The sequence below is a fragment of the Boleophthalmus pectinirostris genome, unplaced genomic scaffold (genome assembly GCF_026225935.1).
Source record: "Boleophthalmus pectinirostris isolate CB_2022bp ecotype Guang Dong unplaced genomic scaffold, ASM2622593v1 HiC_scaffold_22, whole genome shotgun sequence".
NCBI classification, from domain to species: Eukaryota; Metazoa; Chordata; class Actinopteri; order Gobiiformes; family Gobiidae; genus Boleophthalmus; species Boleophthalmus pectinirostris.
Window position 1 is genome coordinate 20,663,680 of NW_026571190.1, and position 18,790 is coordinate 20,682,469.

The 18,790-nt window shown below is 39.2% G+C and overlaps 3 protein-coding genes and 1 pseudogene across 4 annotated transcripts; 3 read left to right on the forward strand and 1 right to left on the reverse strand.

Moving 5' to 3' along the window:
- Positions 1 to 1,534: 1,534 nt before the first annotated feature.
- Positions 1,535 to 2,641, forward strand: lbx1b (ladybird homeobox 1b). Its single transcript, XM_020941967.2, has 2 exons — positions 1,535 to 1,862; positions 2,157 to 2,641. The coding sequence occupies exons 1-2, from the start codon at positions 1,535 to 1,537 to the stop codon at positions 2,639 to 2,641; spliced, it is 813 nt and encodes a 270-aa protein (XP_020797626.2).
- A 3,912-nt stretch (positions 2,642 to 6,553) lies between these two features.
- On the reverse strand, positions 6,554 to 7,057 carry LOC110175677 (60S ribosomal protein L17-like; annotated as a pseudogene).
- On the forward strand, positions 6,936 to 9,902 carry cenpk (centromere protein K). Of its 2 annotated transcripts, none has more exons than XM_055158336.1 (10): positions 6,936 to 7,175; positions 7,458 to 7,574; positions 8,045 to 8,101; positions 8,185 to 8,248; positions 8,416 to 8,462; positions 8,534 to 8,616; positions 8,697 to 8,795; positions 8,872 to 8,998; positions 9,071 to 9,124; positions 9,589 to 9,902. In XM_055158336.1, exons 1-10 carry the CDS (start codon positions 7,173 to 7,175, stop codon positions 9,742 to 9,744), a joined length of 807 nt encoding a protein of 268 aa, XP_055014311.1. In that variant the 5' UTR covers positions 6,936 to 7,172; the 3' UTR covers positions 9,745 to 9,902. The 2 variants fall into 2 exon arrangements, with proteins under 2 accessions (XP_055014311.1, XP_020797538.1); XM_020941879.2 differs by having other exon boundaries at positions 6,960 to 7,175; positions 7,458 to 7,556.
- A 105-nt stretch (positions 9,903 to 10,007) lies between these two features.
- On the forward strand, positions 10,008 to 16,118 carry LOC110175698 (stromal membrane-associated protein 1). The gene is made up of 10 exons (XM_020941900.2): positions 10,008 to 10,287; positions 10,910 to 11,043; positions 11,399 to 11,484; positions 11,962 to 12,037; positions 12,105 to 12,164; positions 12,237 to 12,309; positions 12,851 to 12,978; positions 14,127 to 14,337; positions 14,735 to 15,072; positions 15,474 to 16,118. The coding sequence occupies exons 1-10, from the start codon at positions 10,170 to 10,172 to the stop codon at positions 15,606 to 15,608; spliced, it is 1,359 nt and encodes a 452-aa protein (XP_020797559.1). The 5' UTR covers positions 10,008 to 10,169; the 3' UTR covers positions 15,609 to 16,118.
- Positions 16,119 to 18,790: the final 2,672 nt, after the last annotated feature.

An 18,790-nucleotide genomic window follows, 5' to 3' on the forward strand; every position in this document is an offset into this window, starting at 1 on the left:
AGAAAGTGTAAGTGTGAAGAAAATAGGTTCAAAGGTGTGCTGGAGCCAGCTATTAAATGCACAATTACTTGTGAAATCAGAGCTGACCCCCCGCCAGCAACAGATATACGGTGCACTGCAGAGTCTTGAGTGCTTTCTCCCTCCACAGGCTGCACAAATGACCCCAAATATCTCCAACCAACTTTTTAATAACTGAGGAGGAGATGGGTTTCCGGTTTAAAACTCAATGACGTGAAGCAATGGAACTTCAGGAGGTGGAAATGCGAAGATGGTGACAAAGGCAAAAACCCAAGTCAAACTGTGTATGTGGTCATTGTTGTATTTTACACTTGTTTTTAATTACACTAAAGAAAATATCTCAAATATTTATACATACCGTGTTTAGTGCTGCTTAATAATAATAATAATAATAATAATAACAACAATAATAATAATAATAATAATTTCTGTTATGTCACATTAGGACAGGAGCCATCTGTGACTTATATTATTCTGTTTAGCCTAATTGAGATATGATGTGCAGTAGGCTGTATTTTAGAAAGAAATCGTGCGTATCTGTGCATAATTCGTTGTTATTAACGTTGCCGCCTACAGACCTAACATCAAACAAAAACTGAATGTGTATAACGGAAAACGAATACATTATTATTAGCCAGTCTCTTGGCAATCATTTTAATTGGGTTGTCTATTCTACTTGCCCCTACGCAATTTTTCGGAGACGTGCCAAAATAAAGGCATCGCGTCAAACCTGGAGCGCGCATGGCAAAGTACAGAAGTGAGTGCGGATGAAATTTATAAAAGCAGCCCTTTCGCCTGAGTAATTGCCCGACAATAGCGTTGCTGAAAGGGACGCGCGGCGCTGCTCCTCTCTCGCCCCAAAGGAGGCATCATCAGAACTGATATACAGAAGCACCTTCTTGACCAAAAAGATGTTGCATCCGAACTTTGGACTAGGACGACATCCGCGCGACTACATCTAAAATAACCTCTGTGCGTCCGCTTCATCAGCTGCGATTATGGGGCTTCAGACGCTGGCTTTGCGGATTGAGCTCTGTCTCTCCTCGCGATCATTGAGCCTATTCTGGTATCTCACCACACGACTAAATTAGAGGAGAGATGATAAGAGCACAAAGCATTATAATTCTGCGGGGCTCCTCCTCCTTCCAGCCATGCGTCCTAATTAATGGGACACCCCCAGTCGCAAAAAGCCCCGCACTGGACTGCAACATAGTCAAAGAGTGAAAGGGAAGAGGGCGAAAAGTGCCACTGGAGATAATTGATTAGCTTCCAATCAATGAGAACTTGTTAGTAATCGTCAACTGTGTGGACCTCGCCATTTTCAGGGAGGCTCCGGTCCGGACTGGCTGCTCCCAGGGACCCTCACCATTTCGCTTATCCCACTTTGGAATAACACAGCTTTTCCTCGTTTGCTCACATTTCAACTGTTATGTGACTTTTGCGTCCCAGTGGCGGCTTTTGCGTTTTTAACTTTTTCCCAGAATTCTCCGTTTATAACGAATACTCTGTACGTCCAATGATGACATCCAAAGAAGTGGCCAAATGTGATGCGGGGGAGAATAGAAGGCGCAGTCCTCTGGACCACTTGCCGCCTCCTGCCAACTCCAACAAGCCGCTGACCCCATTCAGCATCGAAGACATTCTCAACAAGCCGTCCATGAAACGCAACTACGCGATTTGCGGCACTGCACACCTTATCTCAACCTCAGAAAAGCATCGCTCTTCGGGTATCCCACTGTCCAGCCGCGCGCTACTCACCCAAACCTCACCACTGTGCGCGCTCGAGGAGCTGGCCAGCAAGACATTCAAGGGACTGGAAGTCAGCGTGCTGCAGGCCGCAGAAGGTAAAAGGCCCATTTAAAAATAAAATTGATGTCGTCTAAATATATTATTTGGTATTTGGCAACTTCTCTTCCTACTAGCCTAGCTTATTTAATTTTCATATAGGCTAATTTGGATAGGCTACTTGAGTCATCAACAAAGTGTGCCACGTTACGTTATTGTGCCAGTTAAATTGATAGCGTTTGATTTTTATTTGAAGAATGTGTATTACTTTTTTTCTGAAATTGAGTTTAATTTTACGCACACACACTGCACATGCACCTGTTTCTCATCCAGTTCCCTACTTTCCCTTTCAGGTCGGGACGGGATGACTCTATTTGGACAGAGATCTACTCCAAAGAAGCGTAGGAAATCCCGGACTGCATTCACCAACCATCAGATCTATGAGCTCGAAAAGCGATTTTTGTATCAGAAGTACCTATCCCCGGCAGATCGGGACCAGATCGCGCAGCAACTTGGCCTGACGAATGCGCAGGTGATCACGTGGTTTCAGAACCGCCGAGCAAAGCTAAAGCGAGACCTGGAGGAGATGAAGGCTGACGTGGAGTCCGCTAAAGCTATCGGCCAGGTTCCATTGGACAAGCTAGCTAAGCTGGCAGACTTGGAAAAATGCGCCAACGGAACGTTAGGCCACCCGCGCGCCGAGTCCCCCATGCGGGGCCAGCAGGAGCTCGAGCTCGCACAGAAACTGCGGACGTCGCCGCTGTCGCCCTTCTCAGACCACACAACAAGTAAAGAGTGCTCAGAGGACGAGGACGTAGAGATTGATGTAGACGACTGATGGCGCAGCATGGCGCTGGACACAGAGACGGTGTGAACAAATCCTGCCGAGGACTTGTAACTTACTGCTTATATTCTACCATATCTCCGACGTGTACCAAAATGTATTGACTTTTATTGTCACATAGACCTATTCATAGTGACGCATGAACAGAGCAGAGCAAGAAATATGCAGTGGTCTTTTACAATGTATCTGTTAGCCAATCAAAGCAATATGATCCGAGTAACTTATTTTTATTTTTATACATTATGTGTCCCTCACACGCAGCTCACACACCTGCCCGCGTCTGCACGGGCCTCTGCGCGCCGCCTTTAGTGCTCAGTTTGTTTTGTTGGCATGTGAATGCATGATTTGCTTTGTGCTCCTTATATATTTATTTCATTAATTTAAGCTTTGTTTGAGTCTTGGCTTGGACTTCCCATTCCTTCTGTTCACCTGTCTCAAATACGAAAACATTTTGTATGAGCGAAAGGAAATTTTCCATTTACATTAAGGCTATCATTATTTGATCAAGACTGTTCTTTATTGTTTCATGGAGGCTCAAAACGAGAGGAATCGCTGAAAACATTTTTTTTTTTTTTTTTCATTTATACTTTTTTTTTTTTTTCTCAGAATAGTAAACGCCAGTTCGAAATTTTATTTGTTTTGTACACCTGTAAGTGCCTTTCTAAAATCAGGACATTATTTGAAAACCAATGCACAGACTGTAATGTATATAGGCTATGGGAATAAAATGGATTTTCTCAATATTTCTTTTATGATGCTTTCTTGATTTAATTTTTGTCAAAGTCTGCGCTTTGTGCCAAACGTTGCTGCGTTGGCAGATAAAGGAGCCCCGTTTATGTGCTATACTGCCTTTGTGTCCTCTTTATGCAGGGATGCTCTAAACATTTAGTTGCCTGGAATCTCACTCGGCCTTTCACGACCAACATGCGTATCGTGCCTTATTGACCCTTAGATGTGTTTCCCATTCGTGGTAAAAATTTATGTGAGAAACACAAATCTGGTCCCGGGGAAAAAGAGGAGGATGGCACAAAAAACACAAAGTTTTGGGCCAGTTTTTCCCTGCCTTTATTGAGCTTTTTTGTTCTGTGGGACCGAGCCGTAATTTTGAGCGTAAAGCATGAAAAGTGGGGACAAATGAGCAGCGTTCCCTGATGGGACGCGCCACAAAGGAGCAGGGCCGCTCCCCCGCAGGCAGCAATACTGAGACAAGTGTGTCCCACCGCACAAAAAGGACGCAAACGTTTGGAAGCCATATGGTTTTTGAAATTTCCTCACAATTTCAGACAATTTGATGGATTGAGTTAACCCTCCTTTTAAACAGTTTAACTGAGTGCGAACAAAGGCCATAATGCCTACATAGACTCTCCCCTCATGAGGGCATCTGCGGCTATTAATGTCTAGCCCCTTTCTTTGCCTGGCGTTTTGAACAAGTCAATGAATTACAATGAAACTGCCCCCTTTTTGTGCGCAGCTTTTTAGTTCTAGAATAATATGTTTGACTTCTATCCAAGAAGGGCTTCCAAACAAGAAATGGATTTTGTTGCGAGCGTTTTTAATGTTAAGCAGGGAGCCATAAAGAGTTTGGACGGTGACATTTTGCCAAAGCCTGGTTAGAAGCCCCTTTGTTTGTTTTCTTCTCTTCTGCGTCTTTATATCTTTTGTTTTTGAGGAGTTTAATGAAGCTGAAAACATGGCCAAGGAGCTCAAAGGCGTTTAACGCTCTTTGTTCCAAGAAATGATAAGTGGCCTGTCTGCTTCTGACTTGTTTTATAGTGTGCGCTTTTTCAGTATGACAGAAATTCAAGTTCTTTGGGCTCTGATCCAAATTCACATACGCCTATTCAAACAAAAATAAAATATAGAAAAAATATTTGGACAGTATGTTTTTCAAGAATTTGCTATATGTGTGGTATAAAATCTGTAGTGCTTTGAGAACGAATCCAGAAATTGTTTTTGGTCACCGACACCTTAACATGTAATTACTAATCCAATTGCGCATCGGAAACGTAGATTTTACGCATGGTGCCCTCTTGGACCAAGTGGAAAAGCAACTTCTTCTGGACTGATTAAAATGTTTAACGGGTTGTCTTGGAGTACATTTGAATCTCATGACCATGCAGTGTGTGTGTAATGTGACTCTGGCCCTGGATCTATGTTGCTGGTTCATGATCTGCGCACTTTATGGATCCAGTGGCTTCTTTATGAGGCCTTGTCAGGGTGTGCTCATATAATCCCGGAGTCTGAGGGACCACTTGGTGGTAATTAATCTGAAGGTCTTAAGTGTATTTCACTATTTCACTCCAAGATGGAAAAAATCACTACCTCAATCGTCCGGAAAATTGAAGTTTGATGCATGAGTCCCTACTGAAACAATTGGTGCAGCTTGCGCAAATGGCCCCTCCCTTTTTACCTTTTTACCTCTCCTCCACCCCTCCCACGTGCCTGCATTTGTTTGTGTTGGGAAAAGTGCATTATACCCTAAAAGGCTAACCCAAAAAGTCTTACCACAGCATAATAATAATAATAATAATAATAATAATAATAATAATAATAATAATAATAATAATAATAATAATAATTAGTAAATTGTTTAAAATTGCTTCGAGGCAAATCACTCTGTAGATCTAAATAGAGCGAATTGTGGAGTTTTAATCATAGCCTTCCTGTGGAGCCAGTTAATACTTCAAACTTCAATTTTACGGGCGATTGAACTAAGCATGTTCCTGACAGAATTGATGTATGTATTAATTTCCTTTAACTGTTGATTAATTAGGCTGTGCTGAAGGCTCGAATGGCACCGTTTGTTCGTGAATTTGCATATTAATCCAATTCAAATTGATCATTCAAATAATCTATAGGCTCTGTGATGATTTGAGAAACTGCATAGGCTATGACATTGGAGAATGAGCGCGCAATATGATCAGCCCAAAGCAAGTCAGCAGCTGCGTGTTACTGTTAGCCTAATATTTTGAAACTATGAACCTCTGCCTCTTTGATCCATTCAGTCAAAAGGAGAAGTATTGAGCTTATAATAATAATATTAATAATATTAATAATGATGATGATATTATTATTATTATTATTATTATTATTACTACAACAACAACAATAATAATAATAATAATTATTATTATTATTATTGTTTCTTTTTTGCAACATCAATTTTTGAAGAGTGTCACCATCCTCTGCAAATTTAAGCAAAGACCTTGCTGAAGTACTAAAAATGAAAAACTCAGAGAAATTACTAATACCACTTCAAATACAGACATAAGCAGATGTTACCCATTTTAAACAACTCATTTGTTGTTTACCATTTAATAAAAACATAAAAGCACACATTAGATTTTTATTAGGCTGTATTACAAATAATGTAATTCCCGTGTGACGTAACTTGTCAAACATAGCCTATAGCCCTACATTATGTCTGAAATAGATTTAAATAAATAAATGATATAATAACAAAGAAATCAAATAATGCTTCCTATAGTTTTATAAGTTAAATTAGGCGTAAAGACTGTTGCATTATACTGTCAAGACAGATGTGCTTGTTTTCATTTTTTTTTCATTGATACTGATAGTCTTTATTGAGGTCCTCACAAAATCACACATTCAATTTTAATAAATTACCTCAAACTCATGAAAAGGCTTCTTTTGTTTGAAAACCAGAAATGAGCACAACTGAGACACCTGCTGGTGTTTTAAGGCTACTGCTGTAATCGAGTTTTGCCATTGCTTTAGCACAGATGAAAGAGTGTAAAAACGCACATTTATACAGTGCAAAAATATTGAACTGTGTTGGAGTGTCCTAAAGCATTATATTTGTCTGTAGCATGGCAGATTTAAGTTATTTAATTTATGCATTCTGTTCCCATGAAATTATGCTCAACGAGACTTAGGCTAAGTGTTTCAATGTTTGTTTTTCTTTTGTGTGTGTTTTCTTTTTGGGGACACGTCTTCCTCTGGTTTGGGAACGATCCGCTCCTTCTCATTGCGGATTCATCTCATCTGATCATCTGGCAGTCAGAGCTCATGTAGGTGCATCTCCTCATTTTAGAGGCCTCATTGACTTGAATGTGTCCAACGACCAAATAATCCACATTTAGAACCTTGAGTTTAGCATTGCTCTCGGCGTTTTTGAGCATGTGGAATAAAAACTGCACTTGTTCGGTCAATAAACTGCTTAGCGCGAGTCATGTGGGCTGAGCACATCTTCCTACACCACCACTGTAGCGGCGGAATGGGACATTTATCTGTGCAGTCTCCGAACGGCACAGACTGATGCTTAACAGCACATCACAAACATATTTGTTAGCCTTGTGGATGCGAGTTTTTAAAATTAACTCGCAGATTGGACCCTGTCGCCTTGCAAGACTTTCTTGGGTTCTGAGGGTCAAATGAGCAGCAGACCATTTTCAGAATAAAAACTTTTTTATCCACTGCTGAAACTCCAAGCCGTCGCGTATGTGACGTCATCAATGTTGGCGGTAGTTTGAAAAGAACGCGCTTGTTTTCGTTCACCAAAAACATGGTAAGTGTACAATTATTCATACTCTTCTAGTTAGAATCAATGCTACTGTTGCAACTACACACAACTGCACCTTCTATAAATACTGTGTTTATCTATTGATTTATTGATCTAATTATAAACATGAAAAACTCGCATGATTTCTTTACAATACATCTCCAAACACGGTTACAGAATTCTGCTAACTTGAAATTTGCATTAGCCCTTCTTCAAAGGATGTTGATTCCGAAACTGCATATAAAACGTTTAAAACTTTAACCCTTAGTTGACTATTTGTGTTTTTAGACGGAGATGATGTGTGCCACACAGACTACAGTGCTATCAGAAACTGCTCGTGGCGAGCTGTTGAACCAGTGTGAAGAACAGTTTACTCAGCTGGAAAAGGTTGTGTTCAATTATAAGGTTGGAATTTTAATTTGAGGTCAAAGCACAACATTGTATATCCAGTTAATATCCTTCTATCACAGTTTGTTTCATTTTGACCAAGAAATGCCATTTCCATTATGCCCTCTCTAATTTAAACTGAGTTGTGAAAAGTACCGAAAGAGTAGAATAATTGAGTACAGTTTGTCTCCTGAATGACCCTCAAAAACACAACTATCATCTTAAAACATTACAATAAATAAATTAATAATTCAGAGAAGGAAGAGTCTTTTTGTCTCTGTCACATGTCTCGTATGATAGAATAGTATAAAGAGCCTGTCTGCAATCTTCTTAAACCTTTAGGTGATAAAACAGAGAGTGGACAGTCTGGGGATAAAGCAACAAGTAGCAGTGACAATATTTAAGTAAATTAGGACTAAATGATCACTCCAAAATGTTATGTAAAGAAATCCCAAAGAAGCTTTGGCTATAAACAGTCTCTGTTGCAGCTCCAGAATGAGATTATACTGAGTGAACAAGACTGTGGCGAGAACCCACAAGATCAGGTGAGAGAGACCTTTTGATTTCTAATTCTTAAAACTTTTTTTTACAGTTTGTAATTTGTAGCTTTTTTATTTTTCCTTATTAGTCTGTTCATAGACTGATGGCAACAGAAGCTGAACTCAAGCAGTGGGCCTCAATGGAGCCAAATCGTAAGTGCTTTTATTCACTTAAAAACAAAATATATCTCTACTGTAATAACACCAGTTACATAAATACAACAATTTGTAGTCTGTTATCCAATTTTGTGTCTACTACTACTACTGTTACTACTACTACTAATAATAATAATAATATTTCCTTAATTTTTCCTGCACAGTTCTTTCTGAAAATTCTGAGATTCTTCTCCAGGCTGGGAAAGAAGAGGTTAAATAAGAAAATGCATATTAAAATGCATTATAGAGCTGTTACTCATGCTGTATATTTTTTTTCTTCAGATGATCAAGCTATGTTCACAACTTGAGATGATTGTTCTTTGCTATGAAGCAAAGAGAGACAAATTAAAAGAAACTAAAGAGCTGTATGTAATAGATGTCTTGTGGAAGCTGATGTTGCAGCTTCTCTGAATGTATAACACATAATATATTCCTGCATTTACAGAGAGCAAAAGTGGCTTGAGGAGAAGAAACAAATGTTGGAAGCTGCTGCAGAACATGTTGAGCGGCTTCAAATAGAGAGAGAGAAATTATCTGAGCACAGGTGAGAACATCATTATAACAAAAGCATACATTTGTGCTTTGTTTTGTAATGTGTGTGTATTTTTTCATTCACTTAGTATCTTTAAAGACACTAAAGATAAAATTCAGAAGATGAAGTTGTATCAGGAAAGATTAATGGAGTCACTGGGTGAAATTCTTGAGAAACATGTTCCTCCTCCTCAGAATGAGAACAAGACAAAGAAGGTTGTTTCACAGTACAATTTTTGACTCTTTAAAACAAGTACAATGATTAAGAACCCCTGTTTTACCTTTCAGCATTCTGCACAGGATGGTGACATGGAGTTCATTTCACTCAATGAAATTCTAGAGGTAATACTTCCAAATTGCAAGTTTAGTTTGTTCTTAGACATTTTTAGTTCTCACTTGTTGGATGTAACCTACTATGTAGACCATGTTGTTACTGTGGAAGATGCAATGTGTAACTTCTGGTGGTGGGTCCACAACTTTTTTGTCTCATGCAGATGTTATTGTTCCACAGTATGGCATTAAAGTCCTCTATCTCTTGCATTGATTCAATTACATGTGTTTTTAATGCTCAGAAATACTTTGAAAAACATGCATCTTTACTGTGATTGGGTTCCCTCTCCACAAATCTGACCTGTAACGTGGCCCGGTGATATCACATATTTGTCTTTATGGAGTTGCATAAATTTAATACCATACTGTGAAACTTCTTGATGAAGACAAGCAGACAGTGAACCATCCACTGGACAACTTACACAGTGCACCTTTAAAATACTACTGTATGTATGTTTTCTGTTATATACTTACAGCTTCTCATGAACAAAGTTCTGACAACACCACATGATCCTTATGTGGACATTGATGCAACATTTTGGCCTCCGTATGTTGAGATGCTCCTTCGGTATGGCATTGCAATAAGGCACCAGGAAAATAACTTCAAGATTCGCCTGGAGCCCTTTTGCTGAGATTTTTTGTCATCTTTTGTAAATTCTGTAATAATTATACAATAATATTTTGATTTGTCATTGATGATTTCCCTGTCTTCAATGCACACAATTAAAAAGTATATGTTTTGTTTTTAATTTTCGCAATCGCTAAAGGTGAAATAAACTACATAATTACATGCTGATGGTTTGAATGTATTTATAAAATGATCAAAAATATTAGAAGGTTTCATTAGACGACGTCATGGACGTCTTCCAATCACACGCGTCGCTGCGTCAGTAGAGTTCCCGTAGGCGGATAGGGAATTCCGGTTCCGGGTTTTTTCACGTCGCACTCGGAGACGTCCATTCCCTTGATTATGTTATTTTATTTAACATTGGCCTTGATAGACCACAGATTGTTATAGATATATTTCCACTAAAGAAACGTCGTTTAAGGCCCAAACATGACTACCCGCTCGGAAAGAGAGAAAGCTCAGAAACTTAACGAGCAACACCAGGCCATCCTGTCCAAAATGCTGAGAGAGGAAGACAACAAGTACTGCGCCGACTGCGAGGCAAAAGGTGCGGTATTCTCAATAGTGTTCGTGCCAGACTTAAGCATATAAAATCCCAGATGTAATCTCAAATTTACCGCTAAGCTAATTGCTGTGTGTAGCATCTATGAGTGTTAGCGACGCTAAGCTAACTCCGTTGTCTGTAGTGGCCCCTGCAAGTCAGCTGACACTTCTATCCTTCGAGCTAAACTTAAGTGGCTAACAAGTGAGCTAACTTTCCTAAATGTACTAATGCGAAGCTACCTGAAATGCCTCCATCAAATAGTTCTCACGATTCTCAAACAGGCATCGTATTTCACCACAAAGAAAGGTTTACTCAGCTAAGGGCATAGGTCAAGTAATAGCCTCATGTAGCATTAACAGTCTTGATATTATCAACTACACAGACCGCCAGTTTCATTCTTTTGTAGACTTTTAAAACCTTTGCTGACTGCTTTTAGATTAATAACTCAATAACATCACACGTTTAATATCCGTATCTGTTGTACTACTGCTAAATTGTACTAGGACAACTGAATGTTGGAGTGAAGATTAAGTTGCCAAATTTTAACAATTAAACACCAACGGCATATGTAGCAACTGAACGGTCCTGGTTTGAGCTATTTGTATATATCTTGTGACGCTTTCAGGTCCAAGATGGGCTTCATGGAACTTGGGAGTGTTCATCTGCATAAGGTGTGCTGGAATCCACAGGAACCTGGGAGTGCACATATCCAGAGTCAAATCTGTCAATTTGGACCAATGGACATCAGAACAAATCCAGGTAATTAAGTATCCAGGTTACTGCTGCTGGCTGTGAATGACATTCCCTTAACTTTGTATTGTATTTGAAATGTTTATTTGTATTATTCAACCTGGTTTAATAAGGGCACTATAACTTTTCTGGTGGAGGGTCCGCCACCTGCTTGTATCCATGGAGCTGTTATTGCTTTGAATATAATGATAATCTGGTGATAGTTGTGAACAGGTGAGCCCTCTCACAGTAAGAATGCATGCTTTTAATTTGCATTAAAAACACATACCCCCCCCAGAAAAGTTATACAATGCATCTTTAAATGTATGTAATTGTCCTTTATTATCCATTTCATTTTAATGTTTTTGTTACTTTACATTCTTAGAGTATACAAGATATGGGTAACACCAAGGCCAGACAACTTTATGAAGCCAACCTTCCAGAAAACTTCAGAAGACCTCAAACAGACCAGTATCCTTCTCAACAAGAAAGTCTTAAGTTCATGTGCTGTCATTGACAGAGCTGCATCTAATATACAGGGCAACTTTAGTCTTGCTCTGTTTAAGTTTAAGTCCAAACAACAACTGTTTGCTCAGTGCATCACCCTCTCTGCCCACTTTCCTTTAAATAATCATTGGATTTATTTAGCGCCTTTCAAGACTTACAGTGCATTATTCATTCACTCCACACTTGGTGATGATAAGCTACTACGGAAGCCACAGGTGCCCTGGGACAGACTGACAAATGCAAGGCTGCCAGTCTATGCCATTGGCCCTTCCAGCCACCACCAACACTAACGTGCACACAACACTCCATAATCTGTCCTCTGTCTGTCACATCATATAAAGCCTGAAACATGTTAAAAAAAAAAAAAAAAACTTTAAAAAGTAAATTGTGAATAAATCCTGTCTTGTTGATGTACTTATATTTACTTAACTGTGACTTCAGAGCGGTGGAATTTTTTATCAGGGATAAATATGAAAAGAAAAAATACTATGGAAAGAATGTGACCAATGGGAGCAGTGTAAGTTCTTAACTAGTAATTTAACTTGATGCATCACTTGCATTGATTCTTCTGATGTTTTATTCAGCCAAAGGACAATAAGAGAGAAAAAGAGACAGACCGAGCAAAAATATCATCTAGCATTAAGGTACTTATGTTGCTGTTGTTTATGTATGTTTCTCATATATGATTTACTAACACAGAATTGCTGGATTTCTAGAGTGAAGAACCTAAGCCAGTTTCAGTCAGCCCTGTGAAGCCTGCAGAGCCTTCTGTGAATTTACTAGGCCTTGGTGAGTTGTACATAGGTAATATTTTGGATTTCTTGTTTGACTTCAGTGAGCACACAGCTGGCGTTTTTACATACAATATAACTAAACGGACACAATGTAACACCCAGCTTCAGACTTTGTGCAATAGTTTTTTGTTTTTTTACGCACTGATGCTGATTTCACTTCCTCTTTTTATTGACCCTTGATCTAATCTTCTCATAGCATTGCACTCCTATATTTACTGCATATTTAAACTTGACTTGAAGGCCCAAATAAACTTGTAGCTTAGATATATATACTCCAAAATAGGGGGAAAAATGGTCTAGGTATTTCAAGTGATAACTGAGACTGAATGTTCATTTGGACTAATGTGTAAAGTTAGTGTCTGGAAAAAAATGACTCTTAAATCACTGATCTTTTATGTGTAACTGTTCATTAGATACTCTAATACTAATTCCTTTTGTGAAACTGGTATAAATGGTGAAGGCTGTTCTGTCTTTTGTATGTTTAGTGCTGTTATTTGACCTCAGTAAAACCAGTTTATCTCCTTATCCTTTCCCAGACACACCAGCATCTTCATCATCTAACAATGGTAGCTCGAGCACAACCCAGAACAATGACCTGGATATTTTTGGCCCCATGGTCTCCAACCCCCTCCCTGCATCCACATCGGCGCCTCAGTTTCCTCAGGTACAACTAAGCAGCATCTTTTTAACCTTTATATATATTGTGCCTTTTTGTCTGGCAATAAACTATCACATATGTAAATCATAATGTTAAATCTTGTTTATTTGAAACCATAATATTGAGCTAAAACAACTTGATAATGGAAACTACCAAACTGATTCTCTGCAGCTTGCACAACCTCTTGAAACCATAAACTGGGTAAAAGTTTGTCTCCGCAAATTAAGTGAAATGCAACTGTTCCCTTATTCCGTCTCTGCAATATTCTGTTCATGTCAAAACAAACATGGTTGCTTACATATGAAAAAGAAAAAAAAAATAACGCAGTGGACTTTGAAACCGTGCGAAGCACCAAACTGCTACTTGCTGGTCAGGCAAACTATTCCCAGTCAGATCAGAACAATCAGTCAATCAATCAAACTTTATTTATAAAGCGCATTTCATACAAAAATGTACCACAACGTGCTTTACAGTGATTAAAAACAATCCCACATTACCATCCACCCCCACACCTGCCCAACCCCACATAGCAAACAACCCAGACATACACACACGCGCAAAGATGCACACACACTCACACACACACTAACATGCTAAAATACATAAAACCGCACATAGTAAAAAGGTGAGGCTGAATACAGGCGAACCAGTTGAGAAAGCACTATCAGAGGAGCCGTCTACAGCAGGAGCAGAGAGATGTCCACCACCACCAAGAACTGCCACAGGGCACAGGGGAGAGATGAGGCCCAAGCACCAACCCTCCACCAGAAGCCCACAGGACAGACCCCAGCAGCCACAGCCCACCTCTGCTCCTGATGCAGAGGGCTCCTACAGACGATACACTGGAAATCCTAAAAAATATGCCTAAAATAAATATTAATAAAATGAATACAATAGAAACAAGTAAAAGTATAAGATTTCATTCAAAAGCTAAGATAAAAAGGTGGGTCTTGAGCCTACTCTTGGTCCTCCAGATGATCTGGAGGATCAAAAGGCCTTAACATTGCTGTGAAAAAGTGAAGCCTAATTATTTTGCCATCTCAGTTACAAGGTTCACCTTGATGTGCATAATGTGTTATGTGTGTATAATACTGTAGCTACAAAACAGATTCACAACATTCAATATATTTTAAGGCCTGTATGATTTTTTTCAGGTGAGCTCCAGTAATGTTGCCAGTACCCCAACACAACCTCCAGCTGTAGCAGGAGGGGGTTCAGCATCAGCCTCTGCCCAGAGCGATCTCGACTTGTTCAGTGACAGCAGCAGTGCAGCTAAATCAGATGATGCAACCAAAAAGCCCTTGTCAAAGGACTCGATCCTGTCTCTGTATGGCACCAATAGCATGCCCCAACAGGCTCCTGCAGGTAACTGGATTGTTTTGATCATGTAATCCAACACTAGTTTCATGTTCACATGTTCCCCAGGCAAGAAAGATGACAGAAATAAAACTAAATCAAAAAGATGTTCAGAATAAAACTTATATAAACAAGAAATCTCCCCATGTCTATCTCTACCATGTACTGGTATGCAACATTTACATTACTTTGGATACATGTACTACAAAAATAGAGGAAGTAGTTATGTTCAGAAAGTCTATAAGGTGGTGTAAACTGAAAGCATGTACTTGTGTCAGTTATATAACACAAACCTCAGAAGCACATGTTTGGCTGATCTATCCTCATACAAACAGAAACCCTAATCCTTATGCATTCATATGCTGTTAACTATCGCATTCTCATATCCACAATGTTCCTTTTGTAGCTGGCATGTTCATGGGTCCATCCCAGATGCAGTTTCCAGTCCAGGCTGCAGCTGGTTACCAGGCCTTCCCTGGAATGGCAGGAGCCATGCCTCCCACCACAGTCATGGGAGCCATGATGGCTCAGAGTGGGGCAGCCATGATGGGATCCAATCCAGGCATGATGGTTGGCATGACAATGCCCAATGGCTTTATGGGAAATGCTCCTGCCGCTGGAGTTATGGGCATGGCCCCCAGAATGATGGGACCTCAGGGGGGAGCTATGCCTGCAGGCATGGTGCCAGCTCAGGGCATGTATGCCCTCCAGCCGGGACAGCAGCCTCAGTGGAACATGGGACAGGTACAGCTCTCCATTAATCACACTCTTTAGCCCTGTGACTCAACACTGTTTGAAGTGTGGTTTATTAACTTAGTGCATTTACACACACACACTGTGCAATATGTGCCAAAGGACACCACAAATATTTGATAAGTCATGATGGGCAACAAACAATTATGCACATTGCTCTCTTTTATGAATATTACAGGTTATTCTTAAAAATGAAATTAATTTGAATATACATTTGCTTTCCATAAGAATTTCAAATGTGATAAAGGCAAGATTACTGAAATTTTCATTTGAAGCATATAGTAATATTCTGTTTAGAAAAAGTATTAATAAGTGTTAATAAATGGCTGTGATCAGAAGAGATGTGTACTCGGTCGTGTTTGTGACAGCAACATTGTGTGTGCATTTCCCAGATGAACCAGCAGATGTCAGGATTGTCCCTGAATGGGGCGGGTGCTCAAATGGCCTTTGGTCAGCCTCAGACTGCAATGGGAGGCTGGGCTGCTGCTGGATCAGGCCAGACTCTGAGCACACAGCTGTGGAAATGAGCCTTTGGGTCCAGGGCAGTACAGGTAGAGGCTGCAGACATGGGAGAATAGAGCTGCTCTACACCTCACTATGAACTGTGGTCTGTTTACAACAAGGACCTGCCTTTAAACATGACAATTGTATCTCTCTCTTTCCCTTTTCTCTGTCTCTCTTTCTCTCTATTGTGTGAGTGAATTGGGAGTCATACAGGAGTATAGCCTGGCAGTTTCTGCCTGTCATATGGTTTTTGATCATAACTTTTATTTTCCTTTTTTGGAAAAATTACAAGGAAACAACAGTCCCAACAAATATGATATTGACATATCAGAAAAGCTGCAGGACCAGTTACACAAGCTTTTATTGTATCACTGTATCATTATAAGATTATAGAACATTTAAATGAATAGTATTTAATGGGAGAGTAAGGACTTTTAGTCTGTCAGTGTAGCTCCCAAATGTACAGCGCTGTATAACCTTCTTTTAAAGTACTTGTGGTTCCTCTTAAAAAAAAATAAAGTCATAATAAATAATTTGCTTTACGTGTCTTCTGTGTATCCTTGGTGATTATCATAAAAAATTATTATTTCTTTGTGGTGACAAAAAGCCAGGTGGATGAAACTATAGAAGTGCGTTAATGCTCTTGACTACAAGAGGGCACTAGTGAGCTGATAATGTTCAAATCAGAGTGGGAAGTGTAAAAATATGTTGCATTTACTCAGAGCCTGAACTGGGTAGTATGTGGAGCCATTTACTTGTATTTTTCAGGTCCTTGTGGCTTTATGAAAGTGTAACAATGTCTACTTTTCTTTCATTAAAACAAATTAAAAATGGAACTGGGTCTACTTGAGCACAGATTTTTAAGAACACACGCATTTCTTCATTGGGTGAGGTGCAGCACTATTTGAATTCAGTTTTTAAGAGAGCGCTATATTTTCACTAGGGGGTAGTGTTTTGTTACCTGAGAAATTTCACCACATGCTCTTCAGCCCCTGCACTGGCTGATTAGTTATTGCTGGATTATTCTGTTGCTGGATACATTACATCTGCTTTCACTATATCGGTGCTGTAGAGGTCTTGAGGCACTGATCTGGGGGGTATCTGGGAGTTTGGGTGATCCTGTATTTAATCTGTCTTTGTAACTGGAAACATAATATTCCAGTGAAATGAGTTCAAATGGCACAGATTGCATTTTAAAGTTGACAAAAGTAAATTTCACTGGTTTCCAGATCTTTTGCATGGTTATTGTGTGTTTGTTTGTGTGTGTGTGCGTGTGTGTGTGTGGGGGGGGAACTTGTGCACTTAATTTATAACTGTACTGTTAGAATTCCATTAAATCTCTAAAGACTGTTTTTAGAAGCACAGTTGTTCTTACATTATGGTCTCTTTCTAAGTGTTTTATTTTCAAAATGTATGTCAGTTGTGCACAAACTGATGATAGTTTTGTGTCTGAAAGAGTTACTGTTTATCTTAGAAATTTCTAGAACATTTTCCTATCTTTGTACACTGTCTTAATATGTACACCCAGCCCATGAGAATGAAAGAAAAATTATTACTAAAAATCCCAGTCATCACAGAAAAATGTGACAAGCTCATCCCTGTCTCTTTGTCATTATTGTACTGATTGATGATAGTTTATGTTCGGTTTAGAGTGACTCTAATCTGTTTTAATCGGTGTAAGCCATGCACACGGGTTGCTCTGGGTGTGGTGTTTCTAACCAGCCCTACCTGCTACATTCCCAGCCTGCCACACCCTGCCTCTGTACCATATTAAAACAGTTGCACAACAGCTCAAGGCTGTGACTAGTAGAACTGTATCATATAAGAAAGTTGTGCAAAATGCAGTTTTGTTGACTTTTAAGGCCATTTGGTGAGGTTCTACAAACATTATAGTTTTATAGTCTTGTTCTGGTTGACATTTCATTTGAAGTTTTACACTGCTGCTTAGTCTTGATTTATATGCACAGATGAGTTTAGTCCTGGTTTTACCATATATAATCTTCTAGTAGTTTCTTGTCCTGCAGTTGCTAACACTTATACCTATATATTATACCTATATATTTCCTACAACATTACAATAGTAAGAAGTGACTGATTACTTTTGTACACAGGAAAACTACTGTATTTGACCACTCATTTCTTCCATGCCTGGCAGAAGCTGAAAAGCCCTTTAAGTGTACCGTGTACTTGGTTGTGCTCCACTTTGTGCCTCTCATTTGTTCCTATGCGCAGTTCCTGCTCCATAAACTTTCACAGTCAGGTCTTATACCACTGGTTTTTAGCAGAGAGACTCTGCATTCCTCTCAGCATGTTTGTGAAAACCTGACACAGACCAAGAACAAAGTGAAGAATGCCCCTTCTATCTCTCTCCACATTGGCCCCTTATGGACTTTGTGACCTTGGAACATCACATTCCCGCTGATATAGACAACAGGCCTGTCCATATAACTCATTCTTTTAAATGACAGTGTTAGATAAAGTTTGCTCTGACGAACAGCTGGGAAACTTTTAATTAACCTCTTACAAGAAAGAAGCATTGCATAAAGTACAAATATTTTAAATAATCTTTGTATGAAAATACATTTCAAAACAACATTTCCAAGTGATTGAATACTCAAATTATGAATGATGTTTATAATTAATTTAATGGCTTTCTGAATAGATTTTGGTAAAGTTTTACAATTGAAAAATTTAAAACAGCATGAGTTTAACTGGAAAACCAGCCATTATCTGCCTGATATGCAAACCTATACCTTCCTTTCAAAACCTTATATTATCCACCATCAATTTTGCTTACTAAAATATATTGTTCCTTTTTAAGTTAATCTTTTAGTGGTCATAAAACTACATCTGTTCTATCCATGTTAACACAATAGAAGGACTACTGTCTTTATTTTTACTTGGTCTAGATTTATGGCATTGTTTTACCTCAGTAGCACTCTTCTCCCATGATATAAACTTGCCCATGGGCGAATTTGAATGACACATTGCCTGACGCAGAAATTAGATTTGGCATTGATACAAGACGTCTCAACAGTGATCTGCGTGTGGCCACGTGCACAAAACCTGTCTCCTTAACATACCAATGACTTCAGCTGAGAATTTACAGCTATGGAGATATTGGCAGTCCTTGTTGTGTTTGTAACATTAATTATAAATTTGAACAATGAACCTTGGATAAACTACTGATCCATAAAAGAAGCTT

Bases quoted from the DNA above. Each gene is read 5' to 3' on its own strand.
- lbx1b (XM_020941967.2), top strand. From the start codon at position 1,535: ATGATGACATCCAAAGAAGTGGCCAAATGTGATGCGGGGGAGAATAGA. The intron at 1,863-2,156 runs GTAAAAGGCCCA...TTTCCCTTTCAG, and splicing joins CGTGCTGCAGGCCGCAGAAG to GTCGGGACGGGATGACTCTA.
- cenpk (XM_055158336.1), top strand. The intron at 8,102-8,184 runs GTGAGAGAGACC...TTTCCTTATTAG, and splicing joins GCGAGAACCCACAAGATCAG to TCTGTTCATAGACTGATGGC. The intron at 9,125-9,588 runs GTAATACTTCCA...ATATACTTACAG, and splicing joins CACTCAATGAAATTCTAGAG to CTTCTCATGAACAAAGTTCT.
- LOC110175698 (XM_020941900.2), top strand. From the start codon at position 10,170: ATGACTACCCGCTCGGAAAGAGAGAAAGCTCAGAAACTTAACGAGCAA. The intron at 11,485-11,961 runs GTATCCTTCTCA...CTGTGACTTCAG, and splicing joins AGAAGACCTCAAACAGACCA to AGCGGTGGAATTTTTTATCA. The intron at 14,338-14,734 runs GTAACTGGATTG...TTCCTTTTGTAG, and splicing joins GCCCCAACAGGCTCCTGCAG to CTGGCATGTTCATGGGTCCA.